The sequence below is a fragment of the Pistacia vera genome, unplaced genomic scaffold (assembly GCF_008641045.1).
Source record: "Pistacia vera cultivar Batoury unplaced genomic scaffold, PisVer_v2 Contig27, whole genome shotgun sequence".
NCBI lineage: Eukaryota > Viridiplantae > Streptophyta > Magnoliopsida > Sapindales > Anacardiaceae > Pistacia > Pistacia vera.
Window position 1 is genome coordinate 235282 of NW_022196079.1, and position 18430 is coordinate 253711.

General features: G+C 37.0%; 4 protein-coding genes across 5 annotated transcripts; 2 read left to right on the forward strand and 2 right to left on the reverse strand.

Annotated features, from left to right (window-relative positions):
* Positions 1-249: 249 nt before the first annotated feature.
* On the forward strand, positions 250-1071 carry LOC116133436 (multifunctional methyltransferase subunit TRM112 homolog A-like). Its single transcript, XM_031419139.1, has one exon. The coding sequence runs from the start codon at positions 415-417 to the stop codon at positions 784-786; it is 372 nt and encodes a 123-aa protein (XP_031274999.1). The 5' UTR covers positions 250-414; the 3' UTR covers positions 787-1071.
* Positions 1072-1124: 53 nt separating this feature from the next.
* Positions 1125-5186, reverse strand: LOC116133435. Its single transcript, XM_031419138.1, has 8 exons — positions 4647-5186; positions 4406-4546; positions 4065-4292; positions 2996-3203; positions 2741-2877; positions 2062-2142; positions 1805-1871; positions 1125-1719 (listed from the first exon to the last, which is right to left on the reverse strand). Exons 1-8 carry the CDS (start codon positions 4976-4978, stop codon positions 1420-1422), a joined length of 1494 nt encoding a protein of 497 aa, XP_031274998.1. The 5' UTR covers positions 4979-5186; the 3' UTR covers positions 1125-1419.
* Positions 5187-6174: 988 nt separating this feature from the next.
* On the forward strand, positions 6175-8303 carry LOC116133421 (scopoletin glucosyltransferase-like). The gene has a single exon (XM_031419123.1). It carries the CDS (start codon positions 6429-6431, stop codon positions 7809-7811), a length of 1383 nt encoding a protein of 460 aa, XP_031274983.1. The 5' UTR covers positions 6175-6428; the 3' UTR covers positions 7812-8303.
* A 100-nt stretch (positions 8304-8403) lies between these two features.
* On the reverse strand, positions 8404-15625 carry LOC116133422 (probable mitochondrial adenine nucleotide transporter BTL3). Of its 2 annotated transcripts, none has more exons than XM_031419125.1 (5): positions 15055-15625; positions 10940-11064; positions 10491-10794; positions 9767-10234; positions 8404-8924 (listed from the first exon to the last, which is right to left on the reverse strand). In XM_031419125.1, the coding sequence occupies exons 1-5, from the start codon at positions 15424-15426 to the stop codon at positions 8856-8858; spliced, it is 1338 nt and encodes a 445-aa protein (XP_031274985.1). In that variant the 5' UTR covers positions 15427-15625; the 3' UTR covers positions 8404-8855. The 2 variants fall into 2 exon arrangements, with proteins under 2 accessions (XP_031274985.1, XP_031274984.1); XM_031419124.1 differs by having other exon boundaries at positions 15034-15625.
* Between the last annotated feature and the right edge of the window lie 2805 nt (positions 15626-18430).

The following is an 18430-nucleotide window of genomic DNA, read 5'->3' on the forward strand; positions in this document are numbered from 1 at the left end:
AGTTTTATACTTATATTATTAAGAGCAATACTATAGTCTGAAAAAACAAAGGACGAAATAATTATTTTACATAAATTTTATATAATTTTTTTGTATAAATAAATTGTAAACAAATAATTATTGATTATTAATTATCCCAAATTCAATTTACGATTAGGGTTAGTCGGTTAGACAGACTTGCCCATGTGCGCCAATATATTACTTATTAGTCTGCCCAGAGTCCAGAGACCCAGCCCACTTAAGTCAGATGTCAAGAACACACACTAACAGACTATTTTTGTCATTTTAAGCACCCTTAAACCTCTAGAGACTAACTAAACTAGCAGAAGCAACATAGCGCCACGAGGTCCACGACGCTGCTCTGAATTCTGAAACCAGCTTACCACTGAGTCGTCTTCACAGAGAGAGAAAAAGATGAGGCTATTAACTCACAACATGCTGTCATCCAATATCAAAGGAGTGACAAACGGCTTCCCTCTCCGCATTGAAGTGGAGAAAGTCATAGAGAAGCAGGTCGATTTCAACCCTGATTTTCTCAAGAACATGTGCCCAAAGATCGAGTGGAAGGCGCTCGCTGATGCATCCCGATCATTGGGTTATTCCGAGCTGCCCGACGAGGCGCCAGAGTCGTCGTTGCTTGAGTCAGAGGAGTTCTTGAAGAAATTTCACCACGCGCTATTGGAGCTGCAACTGGAAGAAGGTGCTCTGGTTTGCCCAGAGACGGGGAGAAAGTTTCCAGTAAATAAGGGCATTCCTAATATGTTGCTCCATGAAGATGAGGTCTGACTTTGATTGGGTTTTTGTCAGTGGAGGCGATGGTTAGGGTTTGTGTTTTGGTTTGGAGTTTTGATGAATAGATTATATTGTTGTTGATGATGTTTTTATTTACAATATGTAATCAGTGCTTTTGTTGAGAAGATAAAGGAAATATTAGGGTTTTCCTTTTAATGTTTCTGTCAGTTTTACTTTGTTTTGATACTGCGCTTTGTGTTAGTGTTGCATTTCTTTTTGTTTTTCAATTTGTGGCATCAGATGATTCAATTATAAATGTCTTAACGTTTATGATCTCAATTTCATACATAACCGCATTGGCGAATTTTGCTCCATTTTGGTTGAAACGGTGATGATAAGGTTTACATGTTAACAGGGATAATATAGTTGGGTTTTCTTGTGGACTCAAAACTCACAAGACATTCTTAACACTCGACTATATTCATTTGAGCTAATCCAGTTACAAAAAAGCTAGACTTGGCTAATTCTATCCAGCAAAATTTTTGCCATATCTAAGCATCATCAATCAGCCAACATGTAGTAGATATGCCTCTCAACATTACAAGCATCTTGATGATTTCTCTGAAATCAATTTGGGAGAAGAGAGGTTTGTCAGAACACGACATAATCGCTCCTGAACTTGCTTCTCTAACTATTTTTGCATCGTGGGGTTTCACAAGGGGGAGGAGGCACCCCGAACACCCAATCTAGAACATTTAAATACTTGGATCTAAAAACTTCTCTCTCCTGTGCATAGCAGTGCATTATGATAGCTGTTGATAAGCTGAAAATCACCACATCAGCTCTTTTAAACCTCTGTGACTCTGGCAAATATCCACTATCTGCCATGCAGGAAAAGAAGCTCTCAATAGCCCGGGCAAGGCAGTAGAGAGAGATCTCAATCCGCCTGCTTTTTTTCTCAATAGCCAAGCTCAAGCCAGTAGGAAACTGCAAGAGATACATGCTAGTTTCAGCACAATAAAACATAGTACTGTTTGTAACATGAATCAAAAAGTAAAACGAACTAAATTACCGTCCCCATCACCACCATGGGAATGTTACATCTCTTGAAAATCCTAAAAAGTAGGCATGTCCACATCCTGATTATCAAATAAAAGGTTATTTATATAAATGATTCCATGCATAGCATACCACTGTAATACACAGTCATAACAGAAAATAGACTTGCCATGAAAAATAATTTCAAGAGCTTGAAATATTAAAAGAAGATCAATGGCATTAGAATTATGTGCGAGATGGTTAAAAAAAAAAAACAAATGATTTGCTTACCAGGCAGATGTGCAATATACAGACAAAAATAAGCTTGATCTTGCAGTACCAAGAAGACTCTTCCCCAATATAGTGTTAGGCCTATATAAAGCACATGGATATCAAACATAACCACCGTTGGCAGCACCACAAATAACAAAACCAACAGAACATTATATTTGCATCTCAACAGCCAAGAATGATAACAATAAGTGTTCAAAGCATAGCAAGATTATGAATGTACAGCCATAGTCATTAACTTATTATTTAACAGCTGAAACAAGGAAAGAGGGCACTGAGAAATGCTCTTAAGGACTGAATTTGAGATACTAAGCCTTAGAACAAGACATCAGACAGGACTAAGCAACACAAGGGGGAATGCCTCCTGAATGCTCAAATATGAAGAAAAGCAAATATAAACATGAGTGCCAGCTAAATTTTGCAGCATACATACAGCCATCCAAATTCCAGTTCACATGCAAACTAACAGTCACAGTGGACCAGTTTAGAGTAAGCATGACGGGCTTGTATCAGACAACATAAGAATAAGATCACAGACACAATTTGTACAGTTAGCCTCGATACAAACTATGATTTCATTAAAATTGAAAGCATTTCAACCAGTTGACAAATTTGAAGATGCCTTCACCAAGAATGTGAATTGAACTTTAATATACTTAGACAAAAGTCTTAATTATACCTTTTCAATAGGCCCTGCCGATGAACTATCAGTGCAGGAATTAAATAAACTGGGATGTATACTGGTAAGGCTCTTTTGTAGGCTTGAATAAGGAAAGACACGACATGTTCAACACAAGACTGATTTCCATGAATGATCTGCATGAAGTGTGAGGTTGAAGTATGAGGCTAAGAAACAGACTACATCTATTATCAAAAGCAAAACACATTATTATCTCTAGGTAGAAGAAAATTAAGATAGAAATAATAACCATACTGAGCAGGGAACTTTCATTCCTGGATCTAGTTTGATGTCAACACCAGTGGCCTTGTAATGTTTCTCTATTGCCTCCAAATTAGAGAAAGGCAAGCCACATGCAATATTTTTCACTCCTTGCAAAATGACAATATCCTTCCCACCATGTTTATTCAGAAAGGACCGATAAGGTGGAGCCAAACTGTCTTGCTTCAATATGTAAGCAGACCTGAAAGGAAAAAGAATTACTCAACTTCAGAAATTGGCTAAGAAATGATGTATCAGGGATCTCTTTAAGAAATAGAGGACAGCACAACTTTCCAGAGTCAGGTCCTCTATATGCCATCATATATGAAAGAGTGGCAGGCTACACACAAACATGTTAATTTTAAGCAATTTCTCAAGCATATGACAAAAAACATGAAAGAACATATAGTCCTTACAGTCTTTAAAGCCATAAATATTTTTCCCACATTTCTTCTCCTGCCACTGCTATGAGATCATCAAGGTGCCAGTCAAACTATCAAATTGACCTTTAAAATATTCTTAATTCGTTTTTGACCTGGTGCTTTTACAAACTTTTACTTTATATATGCAGATTGAGTGTTCCGTTTTTGTCTTTCAGTTTCTATATGCTAGTGGTTAACTTAAGTTATTAGAATTGGCAAGCTGGAATTCATGAGTTAAACCTGTGTCTACAGGAAATAACCCAAATGTAATTTGAGTCTACAAAACTTGATGACTTATTAAGCTTTCACTCGAGTAAAAGCCCCAAAGGGCAGTTCATATTCCCTTAGGCACAGCTATCTGAAATAAAATATCTCACGGGTTCCTAATCCTAACTACTAAAGCTTCTTGCTGACGAGGGGATTCTCAGTATTAAAAATAAATAAACAAATAAATGAAGAAATTTTCTTCAGATTTAAAAGAGGTCATAATTTTTTTTTTTTTCACATAGAATTTCGAAATTGACTGCCATTATTCCAATTCAACATAAAACTCCCTTTGACTATGCTGAATATCAATAGCTAAAAACCTGGAAATTCCAAAATTGAAGCTGGAATTCATCTCAAAGTAATAAGAAACTTACAAAATTTGTGAAGAAGAGAGGCACATAAGGAAGATGTCACCATGCTTCCAAGTAAGAGGTTTACAAAATCTCCCAAACCGTTCACTCTTTATTCCACAACGCGACGCCAACACTGCAGCACGCATCAGTATGTATATTGCCAAGCTTGTATGCTGCGTGTTTGGTCCAGTAAGCAGCATCGAAGGCCCTGCTATCAAGCCAGCAAATAGAGCCCTCCATTTCGCCGTCCTAAATTAAAAAGATACAAAAAAACTTAATAAACCGAACTCAATTTAGTAGCTCGTTAATTCAAGTGTAATAACAGAAGAAATTGAAATAACAAAATTGAGGTAGAGTATTGCCTACGATGACCCCCCAAAGCACCGATAATCTCATCCACAGAAACAAATGTACCAGCAAATGTTCCAAGGAAAAGACCGTATCTAAGTGTCTCTTTTATAGCTAGTGCAATTGCTTCCTTATTTGAAAACACCTCAATTTTCCTAAATCAGTCATAGAAATAAAATCAAAACCAAAGTATCAGTAAGGTAAAGAAAAATTAAGAAAAAAAGAAGAAGCATATGTTCAAATAAGATAATATACCTAGCAGAGGACGATAATCGAGTGCGTCTAAGCCGAGCGAGAAGTGAGAAGAGAGCTAAGCCGCCTTTGAGACCAGCTCCAATTGAGAAACCTTTAGCCGAGGCAGTGATGATTCTTCGAAGATTCTCCGATTCCTTAAATGGAACAAGGTCAAGCCAGAGCGATGAGCAAGAGTAACAAGAAGTTGAAGAAGAAGGATCGGATCTTTTGCAATGCATGCAGCCTCGATGTCCGGATCCGTTGATATCACTGTCGTGAGAACCGCCATTCTCGACGGTGAAGCTCGAACAGAAGCGACAGGATGTGGCGGCTTCCTCTCCCGACGGCAGCATGGCCTCGGTGATTGAGATAGATTAGGGTTTTGGAGCCAAGTGTTGGAGAAAATTGATGATGATGACTCGTGGCAAAGAAACTTGGTGGGAATTTGTTTTGTGTTTTTAAAAGAAAGAGAGCGAGCTACGGAATAAGCGAGAAAAAGTGGGGCGTTCATACAAGTATACAACGCCCATTTATTAACTCACACGTACAAAGTTGTTGCTGTTGGCAATTGTGAATAACGAGTTATTTTGATTTTTCAAAAGAGTAAACGACATGCTCCCACCCGAGGTTCCGCAAAATGGCCAGTTGGTAACCCCGGTTTAATTTATTCAGATCCTGACCCTTAAAATAACACCATTAGCTATTGTTGAATTCTGACACAAGTGTAGAGACTGTAATTACCAAACTGCCCTCCCTCCTTCTTCTTCTTCTTCTCTTCACTAGCGTGGCACGCCCCGTCAGTGTAGTGGGTTAGTGCTAGGCAAGCATGTGGATAGAAATCGTCCACATTTTCAAACTCTATATAAGTCCAAGAAATCCCTCGGACAGGTGAACAATGAGACGCAAAAAAGATTTACATGGTATCCACCCATTTACAGATTTAGTAATCATTACCTTGGTTTTTCCTACTATAAATAGAGGTCATTCCTCTTATTTGCGAGATTGACTAATTTGACTCTAAACTAGCTTACTCTCTCTCCCTCTCTCTCTCTAAATTGTAGCTCAGTTCGTTAAACGTGACTTAACCTTTATCCTCTTATTAATACAATAGCAGTGAACATACGATTCACTTTTGAGCATCCCAACAACTTTAAACATTACCTCTCATCCCTTATTTAACTTGTCTTTTCGCTGAATCTCGGGTGGGAACATGTGTTTACTCTTTTTAAAATTAAATTTTCCTTAGTACCACAAGTTACAATCTGAACTATTTCACTTTCCAACTCTGCATTCTTTCTATTGTGAAATTACTAAAGAGTTCACAAAATTTGTCATGGAAATGTGTTTCCGTGTGAACAGAAAATTACAGATCCTGATAGCATCACAGCGACAGATGCGCGAAAATAAAAAATTGCCCGGATTTTCAATTTTTCACTTGTCAGGATGGGATGGATATCTGTGGGCTGGTGAGCGGGGGCCACTTACTATGAGCTTGGTAAGGTCGGGTGTAGCGAATCATCGCCCGTCGGGCCATCACCAAGAAGGCAAGAAGAAATTGAAGTATGTCAATGTCCCCGACGTAAGAATCAAGTCGGTCACCAATTCAAATTCCGCAAGATTACGAATGTACAAGACTACAAGTCTAAAACTACTACTATTTCCTTCCCTCTTTAATTCTTAATTATTGTTCACAGTTGAGATATCGTTATCTTCACTCTTTACTCTTTAGTCTCTCACTCAAGCGTCAAACTCAGACACTCCTACGAGTCCTTCTCCCTCTTCTTCCATAATAAATTAATAAAAATGGAAGGTCAGATTTGTGTTGTGACAGGTTATGGACAGGGTCATCTCAACCCATGCATGGAGCTCTGCAAGCATATTTCTTCCATGCATTACCATACTACCCTCCTTTTTCCTTCTATTTTCGCTTCTGCCATTCCCTCCTCTTTCACGCAACCGCCTCGCACCCAAACAGTCCAGCTTACCTCCTCTGGCCGACCCATGCCTGGATCCGACCCACTCTGCCAGCAGTCTGCTCAGGAACTCAAGACGCACCTACTAAACTGCTTTGAGAATCCAGACTTGCCCATGCCTCTGTGCGCGATCGTTGATTTCCAAATGGGCTGGACCAAAGCCCTTTTTTTAAAATTCAATATACCGGTTATTAGTCTTTTTACTTTCGGTGCATGTGCTGCCGCCATGGAGTGGGGCGCGTGGAAGCTTCAAGCCGCTAATATCAAATCTGGTGAAATCCGGGTCATTCCGGGGTTACCGGAAGAAATGGCGTTAACCTATTCGGATCTTAAACGAAAATCTCCGGAAACACCACGTGGCGGGAAAGGGGGTCCGCCAAAACCTGGTGATAGGCCACCATGGGTTCCAGAAATTGAAGGATCAATCGCGATAATGTTCAACACGTGTGATGATCTTGACGGTCCCTTTATTAAGTACATGGCTGATCAGATGGGTTTGCCAGCTTGGGGTGTGGGACCATTACTGCCTGAACAGTATTGGAACTCCTCTGAACCGTTGCTTCGTGACGGAGAGATTAGAAAGCAAAAGCGCCAATCGAGTTCGACAGAAGAGGATGTGATCCAATGGCTGGATTCGAAGCCACGTCGATCAGTTTTATACGTTGCTTTTGGTAGTGAAGTACGTCCCACCACGGAGGAATATTCTCAATTGGCAGGTGCATTAGAACAGTCGACTCGACTGTTCATTTGGGTCATACAACCTGGGTCGGAAGCACACATTCCTCATGGGTTAGACGATAGAGTTAGTAATAGGGGTTTGATAATATACGGATGGGCACCACAATTATTGATTCTGGGCCATAAGTCAACCGGTGGATTTTTATCACATTGTGGATGGAATTCTACGATGGAGGCAATCGGACGTGGGATCCCATTTTTGGCCTGGCCTATTAGGGGTGACCAATACTTAAACGCCAAATTGGTGGTGAGTCATCTTAAGGTTGGGTATAGAGTTACCGATGATTTGTCAGAGATGGTAAAGAAGGATGATATGGTGAAGGGAATTGAGAGGCTAATGGGTAACGAAGAGATGCAAAAACGAGCAGAGATGTTAAGTGGCAAGTTTAAGCATGGTTTTCCAGCGAGCTCAGTGTGTGCATTGGAAGCATTTAATGATTTATTAGCAAAAATTAACTCAAGTACCATTAAATAATGAATAAATGATTGTAGCAAGTTTTCTGGTTAGGATATGAAGTGGAGATATGTTCTCTGGTTATAATATTTGTAATTACAACTAAGAAACCAACTTATAAGTCAAAAAGGCAGAAGAACATACAACCATGCAATGTAATAACATGACAGGAAAAATGATACAAATGAACCAGGATGAAGGCATTAAATTGAAGCATGGCACCTCTGGAACGAAACCTCATTATCAAGCTCATCTATTCAATTTTCAACTTCAAAGTCATATTAACACTTTGACTAGGAAACTTACATCTTGATGGAGTGTAATCAAGATACATCTCGAAGACTCATGTAGATATACAGAAGCACAAACAACATTTGGAGTAACTTTTCTGTCTGTAAGACTGTAAGCCCTTACATTGGTGTCAATTTAAATCCCCTATCAAAAGAGAAACAAGAATTCAAAAAACTTCGACACAACTTCTGATAAGAGCTGGGAGTGGGATTTCTTATTAACAGCCTCTAAACTTCAGCATATCAGCATAAATTCCCAAAACTGTCTCCAAATGTAAGACATTCAAGTTATAGAAAAAACAAAAATTGTAAGAACCAAGAAAAACTAGTTCATAGAGCAACAATTAATAGATTTTCAAAATTGTTTACATCAAAATCCACATCACCATAGGTTGAGCACAAATACAATGCTCCACTAAGCATGTTCAGCTGTGAAGATGAAAAATATCATCTCATAACCAGAATCAGGTTTCTAAAGTATGAAAGCCAGATTTGGTTAATGACTGAAGAATCAAACATGAGAAGATGAATCAAGAAAGAGGCACTTAACTTGTTGAAGAACTTCATTTCTTCGTTTTGTGGCACAAAAATCTTTTGGTAATACCAATAGAAACTGCTAAATGTAAATGGCAAATAAAAAATACTTTGGTAATACCAACAGTAACTGCTAAATGTAAATGCGAATCAACTAATTCATACTATGTTGAATCTATATATCCTGTGCTTTCACATGAACTCCTACCAGTTGTTTCTCCAGAGGCCCCACTGTCTCTATTCATTCCGCTTTGAGAACTATCTTCATAAACTCATAGACAAAGTAACTTATTGAAGCCGAGGGAAGCACCTGCAAATGCAAAATATAGAGATGTGGAGTAAGATAGCAGAACATTAACCTAAACTATTTGAATGAACATGATAGCTATCTTGGAAATTACCATTAAAAAATACATTAAAAGAAAAAAGAATCTCGATATCTATGATTATATATTATCTTGCATAGTGGGCTTGTATAAAAAAGGCACACTTGGAGAAGGACAACATGGAGACAGCACGACATGCCAAACATAACATAAAAGAAGGCAATCTAAAGTGGCAGAATTCAATCAGATTGTAACAGCGGTAATCACCCTTGCTGCATTGAAGAACTGCCTAAAGAAGCAAAGCCTGCTATAGCTACAATAAATCTTTCCCTTTCATATATCGAGTTAATTGAAAGCAATGTATAATTTACATCTAACATAGAAGTGACCAAGCCATGATATGAAAAGGCAGAAAATTCTATGTGAGATGAACCACTATGCCCTCAGAATTGGAGAATTAAGAAATTTTCAGTTTGCCCGATCATCCAGCAATATAGCAAACAAGATTTCAAAGTGTAATTTGAGCCCTAGTCAACAATTTTTTATTATTTTATTAAGTCAAAGATTAGTAACAAGATTTTTGTTATTTTATGGAACAAGGCATAAGAAGTTATATACGCAGAACTCCTAACCCAGGTATCTGTGGCACCAATTCATCAAAGATTTCAAAGGTGAATATTGATTTTAGCAACATAAATTTTTGTTGTAGTACTCCAACACTGCATTTCTACAACTAAGGCATGCATAATTAGTATTAAGTGCCCCCAAAAAAAAAAAATAAAAAATCATGGGTTAGTTTGCCGTATTTAAAACTCAATGCCTATACCTGCAGTAAGCTGGGAATAAGTCCTGCATAGAGAGCTGGAACTCCTCCTTGCTGAATTATCTTGACAAAGGTTTCCACCGCACTCAATTTGGTTGCCTGAACTTGCAACTGAAGCTGTCTCCTTAAAACTTCAAAGGGATATGTAGCAGCTTCAGCACAAGCACCAGCAGTAGCCCCATATAGTAATGTCCTAAGAGGTCCCAGCTCCAGCTGGTCAAAAGCAGTCAGTTCCTGCTCCTGCTCAATCATTTTCTGAATCCTTTTCTTACCTTCTGGTGAATGCAGATAAGCAGATTTCAATATATCATACACACCATAGAAAACAGCACCTGAAGGTGCCATGCTTATGATAGAGGGTACTAAGCCCTTATAAAGGGAAAAGAACCCTTCAGTTTGTATCATGTGGCGGAAAGCACCAATCACACCACCCAAAGCTTCCCCACCAGGTGCCACTATCTTCGTTCGTATCTGGAACATATAACAATCAAAATATGACTAAATACAGGGTAAAACCAATGAGGTCGTAGAATTATCAACAATGTCTCTGCTTGAAGTCTTAACTCCCAAAGAAAACTCAATCTTAAGCAAGAAAACAACATTAAACCACAAGGAAGTCACAATTGTACACCACTAACCATAAATACAAGTCACAAAGCTGAAATGCAGGCAATTATGGTAACTTAATTAAACAATAAAATAGAATAAAATCTGAAACTCCACATACCGTATCAAGTGGTAAGCAGAGTATAGTAGCAGTAATGCCAGCGGCAGCACCAGCAATGAACCTCTCAAAATTTGTAGTTTCCTCATTCCCAGAAAATCTAAGCAACTGCTTCCGGTAGGTATCATAAGCGGTGAAATTTACGGCTTTAAATGGAGCTGTACGAAGGATATTAACAAAGTTTCCCTTCCAAAAACCTCCCACTCCCTGAGTAACTGCAATTGACTTAATGAGCTCAAAAAGATGCCTCTGTTCACCACGAACTATATATTCCAGCTTTAGTCTCTCAAGTGGCGCAACAAAAGTTCTGACACCCAATAATCATTTATACTCAAATAAGTAGTTTGCAAATCAGTATAAGACCCCAAAAATAAAACCTAATTAAACTTGGAAATGCTTTAATGTTCAGTGACAAAAAGTACATGGGATTTTAGATTTTGTCTCACAAGTACCTTGAAACCATAGCTGCAATAGCTCCAGCCCAAAAATGCTTTGTGGTATTCATTGCACGGCCTCCACGTACCCTGACCTTCCTCTTCTTTTCGTTGGCTTCAATAACTACATTATTTGCTTCAATCTGCGCCGCCTCCTCAGAATTTTTATCTTCATTGTGAACCAAACACCCCTTGGGTTCCGAAACGAGCCCATCATTTCTCAAGCTAACTGACAAAAACAAGCCACTCTTTGCGGGTGCAACACGAGTTTTACGCCTCGAAATCCCAGAAACTACGTGTTTACAAGAGGGAGAAATGCTAATTGAAGAAATTTGGGATGAAATTAAACGAATAAACGAAGAAGAGACGGTGGGTTCGAGAAATAAGCCACCGGTAATAAAGAAACCAGAATCTGAGTCGGAATTGATATGAAATGGGGTTTGAAATTGGTCGTTGGTAAGGGAATTATTGAACCAGAGGTCAAATACTGGCATTCTGAGGCGGCAATAAAATTAAATTATGCGTGGTTTAGGAGTGTTGTATTGAATTGGTTTATGAGAGCTTTCGAGGTGAAGATGGGATTTTTATAGAAATAAAATCGCGGATTTGCCTTTGGCTTCTGCTTCGCTTCCATCGCCTCACATAGTAGAAGTCCCTACGTAGCAAGTAGAGACCTCGAGTTGGTTTTCGGTTTCTGGATTTTCTTTTATTTTTTATTTTTTTTACTGGTTCATCTACTTCTATTTTTTTTTTTTTTTTTCCCTACTTCTTCTATGGGTATCTGTTAGTCCATTAACTATGTTATTTTACAATATTGCCCTGATTTTTTCCAGAATTTAATTGAAACATAATATTTATTATTTATGCATACAAAAAGGCTAATTAAATTGTACTTATTACATTATCTGTTAGAACATGTTGTCTAATTGTGTTCCATGTGAGTTTTAAGTAAATGAAGCAACACACTTACTAGCTATCGAGATTCGAGAACTTACATTTTAATATCAAAATTGAGAAGAAAAAAAAAATTACTTTCCACAAAAGTATTTCTTGTTATAAGTAGATATTTAAGTTTTCATTAATTTAAATATACTTTTACTTACATTAACCAATCAAGCTATCAAGAATCTTTACTTATCTCATAAATGTATTTGTTGAAATTTTTAGTATTAAAAGGAAGCAACTAATTATTAATTCAGATAATAATTAAAGTTAGAAAGAGAGATGCTAACGAATTTTGTTTTTCTACTCTCTTATTTATTTACAAAAAATATATTAATAAATCTATCTTTTATTCATGCTTTAGAAGGACAAAAAAAAAAAAAAAAGAGTAAAATTGATGGGTGCATTTGTTTATTTTTTCATACCCTATTCCCTATATTTAAGAAATACTATTCTATTTTTTAATTACTTTTAGACCCTTTAAGTTTATTAATTTAATTAAACACCCCAAAAAAAGTTTAAAAATTAACAAAAATACCCCCACCCACCCATAGTTGCCAGATTCCAGCAACCACCATCGTCACAACGGCGTAGAAACGATTGGAACTGGCCGATAATTTGCTGATCTGGCCTTTTGCAGCCGTCGACAGCCAGATCTGACCGTAGATCTGTCCTTTTTCAGCCAGATCTGGAGTGGATTTGGCCGAAAAAGGTCATATCGACGCACGTCCAGCCAGATCCGACCAGTATACGTCATAACGCCATTTTTCGGCCAGATTCGGACGGTGGTGGCCGAAATTTGGACTGTGGGTGGGTGATTGGGTGAAAGTGTTTTTGTCATTTTACAAAATTTTTATATATTGAGGTGTTTAATTAAATTAGCAAACCTATGAGGTTTTTTTATTAATTTTTAAATTTTACCTCGTAATACTTACCCTATTCAACTATCCAATATTATTCCCAAAATCGTATCCAAAATAACAAAACAAACGCACATAATATTATTAGCTTTCCTTTTATTGTTAATTGGTCAAATAATTAGAAATTAAAATTCGAAGTCAAAGTTTTTTTTTTTTTAAAATAAGGTTGAGTCGTTTGTTTCCCTCTTTTGAAAATATCCTATCCCTATCATGAAAAAAATGCATATTTGTTTCCCTATTTTTAAAATCATATCCAATAATATTTAATTTTTTTAAACTCTCATAGTTTTGTTAATTTAACTAAACATCAAAAAAAAAAAAAAAAAAAAAATTTAATTAATAAAAACACTCTCACTCACTCACAGTTGCTAGATTCCGTCCACCACTGTGGGAATTTGGTGTCATTGCACACGACTGACCAGATTTGGCCAGTCGTGAGCCGCTATGGCCTTTTCCGATCAGATCTATAGCTAGATCTTTGGCCACATCTGACTGTCAATGACGGCCATATCTTTGGCCATCATCATAGATCTGGCCTAGGAAAAGGCATAGCGGTGCTCGATTGGCCAGATTTGGTTGATCGTGCACAGTGTCATCAAAATTCGGTCAGATTCTGGCAATGGTGATCGGAATCTGACAACTGTGGGTAAGTACGGGTGTTTTTGTCAATTTATTAGCTTTTTATTGTTTAGGGTATTTAGCTAAATTAACAAACTTAAAGGTTTTTTTTTGTTAATTTTCAAATCTTACTTAGTAATAATAACCTAACTCAACTTAACAATAATATTTCAAAAATACTACTAAAGTTTTGCAGGTGGGTGTTACTACTTACTACCTCCATGTGCAGAATGATCACTCGTAAGCGAAAAATCATGGGTTAGTTTGCCGTATTTAAAACTCAATGCCTATACCTGCAGTAAGCTGGGAATAAGTCCTGCATAGAGAGCTGGAACTCCTCCTTGCTGAATTATCTTGACAAAGGTTTCCACCGCACTCAATTTGGTTGCCTGAACTTGCAACTGAAGCTGTCTCCTTAAAACTTCAAAGGGATATGTAGCAGCTTCAGCACAAGCACCAGCATTAGCCCCATATAGTAATGTCCTAACAGGTCCCAGCTCCAGCTGGTCAAAAGCAGTCAGTTCCTGCTCCTGCTCAATCATTTTCTGAATCCTTTTCTTACCTTCTGGTGAATGCAGATAAGCAGATTTCAATATATCATACACACCATAGAAAACAGCACCTGAAGGTGCCATGCTTATGATAGAGGGTACTAAGCCCTTATAAAGGGAAAAGAACCCTTCAGTTTGTATCATGTGGCGGAAAGCACCAATCACACCTCCCAAAGCTTCCCCACCAGGTGCCACTATCTTCGTTCGTATCTGGAACATATAACAATCAAAATATGACTAAATACAGGGTAAAACCAATGAGGTCGTAGAATTATCAACAATGTCTCTGCTTGAAGTCTTAACTCCCAAAGAAAACTCAATCTTAAGCAAGAAAACAACATTAAACCACAAGGAAGTCACAATTGAACACCACTAACCATAAATACAAGTCACAAAGCTAAAATGCAGGCAATTATGGTAACGTAATTAAACAATAAAATAGAATAAAATCTGAAACTCCACATACCGTGTCAAGTGGTAAGCAGAGTATAGTAGCAGTAATGCCAGCGGCAGCACCAGCAATGAACCTCTCAAAATTTGTAGTTTCCTCATTCCCAGAAAATCTAAGCAACTGCTTCCGGTAGGTATCATAAGCGGTGAAATTTACGGCTTTAAATGGAGCTGTACGAAGGATATTAACAAAGTTTCCCTTCCAAAAACCTCCCACTCCCTGAGTAACTGCAATTGACTTTATGAGCTCAAAAAGATGCCTCTGTTCACCACGAACTATATATTCCAGCTTTAGTCTCTCAAGTGGCGCAACAAAAGTTCTGACACCCAATAATCATTCATACTCAAATAAGTAGTTTGCAAATCAGTATAAGACCCCAAAAATAAAACCTAATTAAACTTGGAAATGCTTTAATATTTTAATCAATTATTAAGGTACATCAAATTTTAGCTTCAAGTTCAGTGACAAAAAGTACATGGGATTTTAGTTTTTGTCTCACAAGTACCTTGAAACCATAGCTGAAATAGCTCCAGCCCAAAAATGCTTAGTGGTATTCATTGCACGGCCTCCACGTACCCTGACCTTCCTCTTCTTTTCATTGGCTTCAATCACTACATTAGTTGCTTCAATCACTACATTAGTTGCTTCAATCACTACATTATTTGCTTCAATCTTCGCCGCCTCCTCAGAATTTTTATCTTCATTGTGAACCAAACACCCCTTCGGTTCCGGAAAAAGCCCATCATTTCTCAAGCTAACTGACAAAAACAAGCCACTCTTTGTGGATGCAACACGAGTTTTACGCCTCGAAATCCCAGAAACTACGTGTTTACAAGAGGGAGAAATGCTAATTGAAGAAATTTGGGATGAAATTAAACGAATAAACGAAGAAGAGACGGTGGGTTCGAGAAATAAGCCACCGGTAATAAAGAAACCAGAATCTGAGTCGGAATTGATATGAAATGGGGTTTGAAATTGGTCGTTGGTAAGGGAATTATTGAACCAGAGGTCAAATACTGGCATTCTGAGGCGGCAATAAAATTAAATTATGCGTGGTTTAGGAGTGTTGTATTGAATTGGTTTATGAGAGCTTTCGAGGTGAAGATGGGATTTTTATAGAAATAAAATCGCGGATTTGCCTTTGGCTTCTGCTTCGCTTCCATCGCCTCACATAGTAGAAGTCCCTACGTAGCAAGTAGAGACCTCGAGTTGGTTTTCGGTTTCTGGATTTTCTTTTATTTTTTATTTTTTTTACTGGTTCATCTACTTCTATTTTTTTTTTTTTTTTTCCCTACTTCTTCTATGGGTATCTGTTAGTCCATTAACTATGTTATTTTACAATATTGCCCTGATTTTTTCCAGAATTTAATTGAAACATAATATTTATTATTTATGCATACAAAAAGGCTAATTAAATTGTACTTATTACATTATCTGTTAGAACATGTTGTCTAATTGTGTTCCATGTGAGTTTTAAGTAAATGAAGCAACACACTTACTAGCTATCGAGATTCGAGAACTTACATTTTAATATCAAAATTGAGAAGAAAAAAAAAATTACTTTCCACAAAAGTATTTCTTGTTATAAGTAGATATTTAAGTTTTCATTAATTTAAATATACTTTTACTTACATTAACCAATCAAGCTATCAAGAATCTTTACTTATCTCGTAAATGTTTTTGTTGAAATTTTTAGTATTAAAAGGAAGCAACTAATTATTAATTCAGATAATAATTAAAGTTAGAAAGAGAGATGCTAACGAATTTTGTTTTTCTACTCTCTTATTTATTTACAAAAAATATATTAATAAATCTATCTTTTATTCATGCTTTAGAAGGACCAAAAAAAAAAAAAAAGAGTAAAATTGATGGGTGCATTTGTTTATTTTTTCATACCCTATTCCCTATCATATTATAAAAATACTTGTTTGTTTAATTATTTGAGAAATACTATTCTATTTTTTAATTACTTTTGGACCCCTTAAGTTTATTAATTTAATAAGCAATCCTAAAAAGTTTAAAAATTAATAAAAACACCCCCATCCACCCATAGTTGCCAGATTTCGGCAACCACCATCGTCACAACGGCGTAGAAATGATTGAACTGGCCGATAATTCACCGATCTGGCCTTTTGCAGCTGTCGACGGCCAGATCTGGGGTGGATCTGACTGGAAAAGGCCGCGTCGACGCATGACCAGCCAGATCTGACCGGTATGCGTCATAACGTCATTTTTCGACCAGATTCCGACTATGGTGGCTGGAATTTGGCAATGTGGGTGGGTGACTGGGTGGAGGTGTTTTTGTCATTTTACAAAAATTTTATATATTGGGGTGTTTAGTTAAATTAGCAAACCTATGAGGTTTTTTTGTTAATTTTTAAATTTTACCTCATAATACTTACCCTATTCAACTACCCAATATTATTCTCAAAATCCTATCCAAAATAACAAAACAAACGCATATAATATTATTAGCTTTCCTTTTATTGTTAATTGTTCAAATAATTAGAAATTAAAATTCGAAGTCAAAGATTTTTTTTTTTAAAATAAGGTCGAGTCGTTTGTTTCCCTATTTTGAAAATATCCTATCATGAAAAAAATGTATATTTGTTTCCCTATTCTTAAAATCCTATCCAATAATATTTAATTATTTTAAACTCTCATAGGTTTGTTAATTTAACTAAACATAAAAAAAAAAAAAAATTATAAATTAATAAAAACTCTCTCACCCATTCACAGTTGCTAGATTCCGTCCACCACTGTGGGAATTTGGTGTCATTGCACACGACCGACCAGATTTGGCCGATCGTGAGTCGCTATGGCCTTTTCCGGTCAGATCTATAGCTAGATCTTTGGCCACATTTGGCTGTCAATGACGGTTATATCTTTAGCCATCATCGTAGACCTGTCCTAGGAAAAGGCATAGTGGTGTTCAATTGGCCAGATTTGGCTGATCGTGCGCAATGTCATCAAATTTCAGTCAGATTCTGGCAATGGTGACGGGAATCTGACAACTGTAGATAAATAAGGGTGTTTTTGTCAATTTATTAGCTTTTTATTATTTAGGGTATTTAGCTAAATTAACAAACTTAAAGGTTTTTTTATTAATTTTTAAATCTTACCTAATAATAATAACCTAACTCAACTTAACAATAATATTTTAAAAATACTTCTAAAGTTTTGCAAGTGGGTGTTACTACTTACTACCTCCATGTGCAGAATGATCACTCGTAAGTCGTACCACCTGATACAGACGTCAGTTGTGACCCATTGGTCACCATTACACCTTACCGTTAATACAGTACAGTCAACCGCACAAAATACTACCCTTTAACGTTTAACTATCTCACGTGATAGTCACAGTGCGGCCCTTACCTATAAATTCCATTTTCTTGGCGCCCAATTCACTTTCAACTGTCCACTCGAAAAAGCTCCAAATTTCAGAAAGAGAGAGTGACTCAGAGACCAAATTCTCAGGGTTTTGTTTATAGAATGATTTCGAAAATGCAGAAGCTAGGGTTTCAAAGCATTAAGAGTTTGGATCAGCTGAAATCTCTATCTGGAACCGCTAAGACCTTCGCGATGTCTTCGCGTTCTTCTTCAGATTCGATTACATCAGGAAGTNTTTAAAATAAGGTTGAGTCGTTTGTTTCCCTCTTTTGAAAATATCCTATCCCTATCATGAAAAAAATGCATATTTGTTTCCCTATTTTTAAAATCATATCCAATAATATTTAATTTTTTTAAACTCTCATAGTTTTGTTAATTTAACTAAACATCAAAAAAAAAAAAAAAAAAAAAATTTAATTAATAAAAACACTCTCACTCACTCACAGTTGCTAGATTCCGTCCACCACTGTGGGAATTTGGTGTCATTGCACACGACTGACCAGATTTGGCCAGTCGTGAGCCGCTATGGCCTTTTCCGATCAGATCTATAGCTAGATCTTTGGCCACATCTGACTGTCAATGACGGCCATATCTTTGGCCATCATCATAGATCTGGCCTAGGAAAAGGCATAGCGGT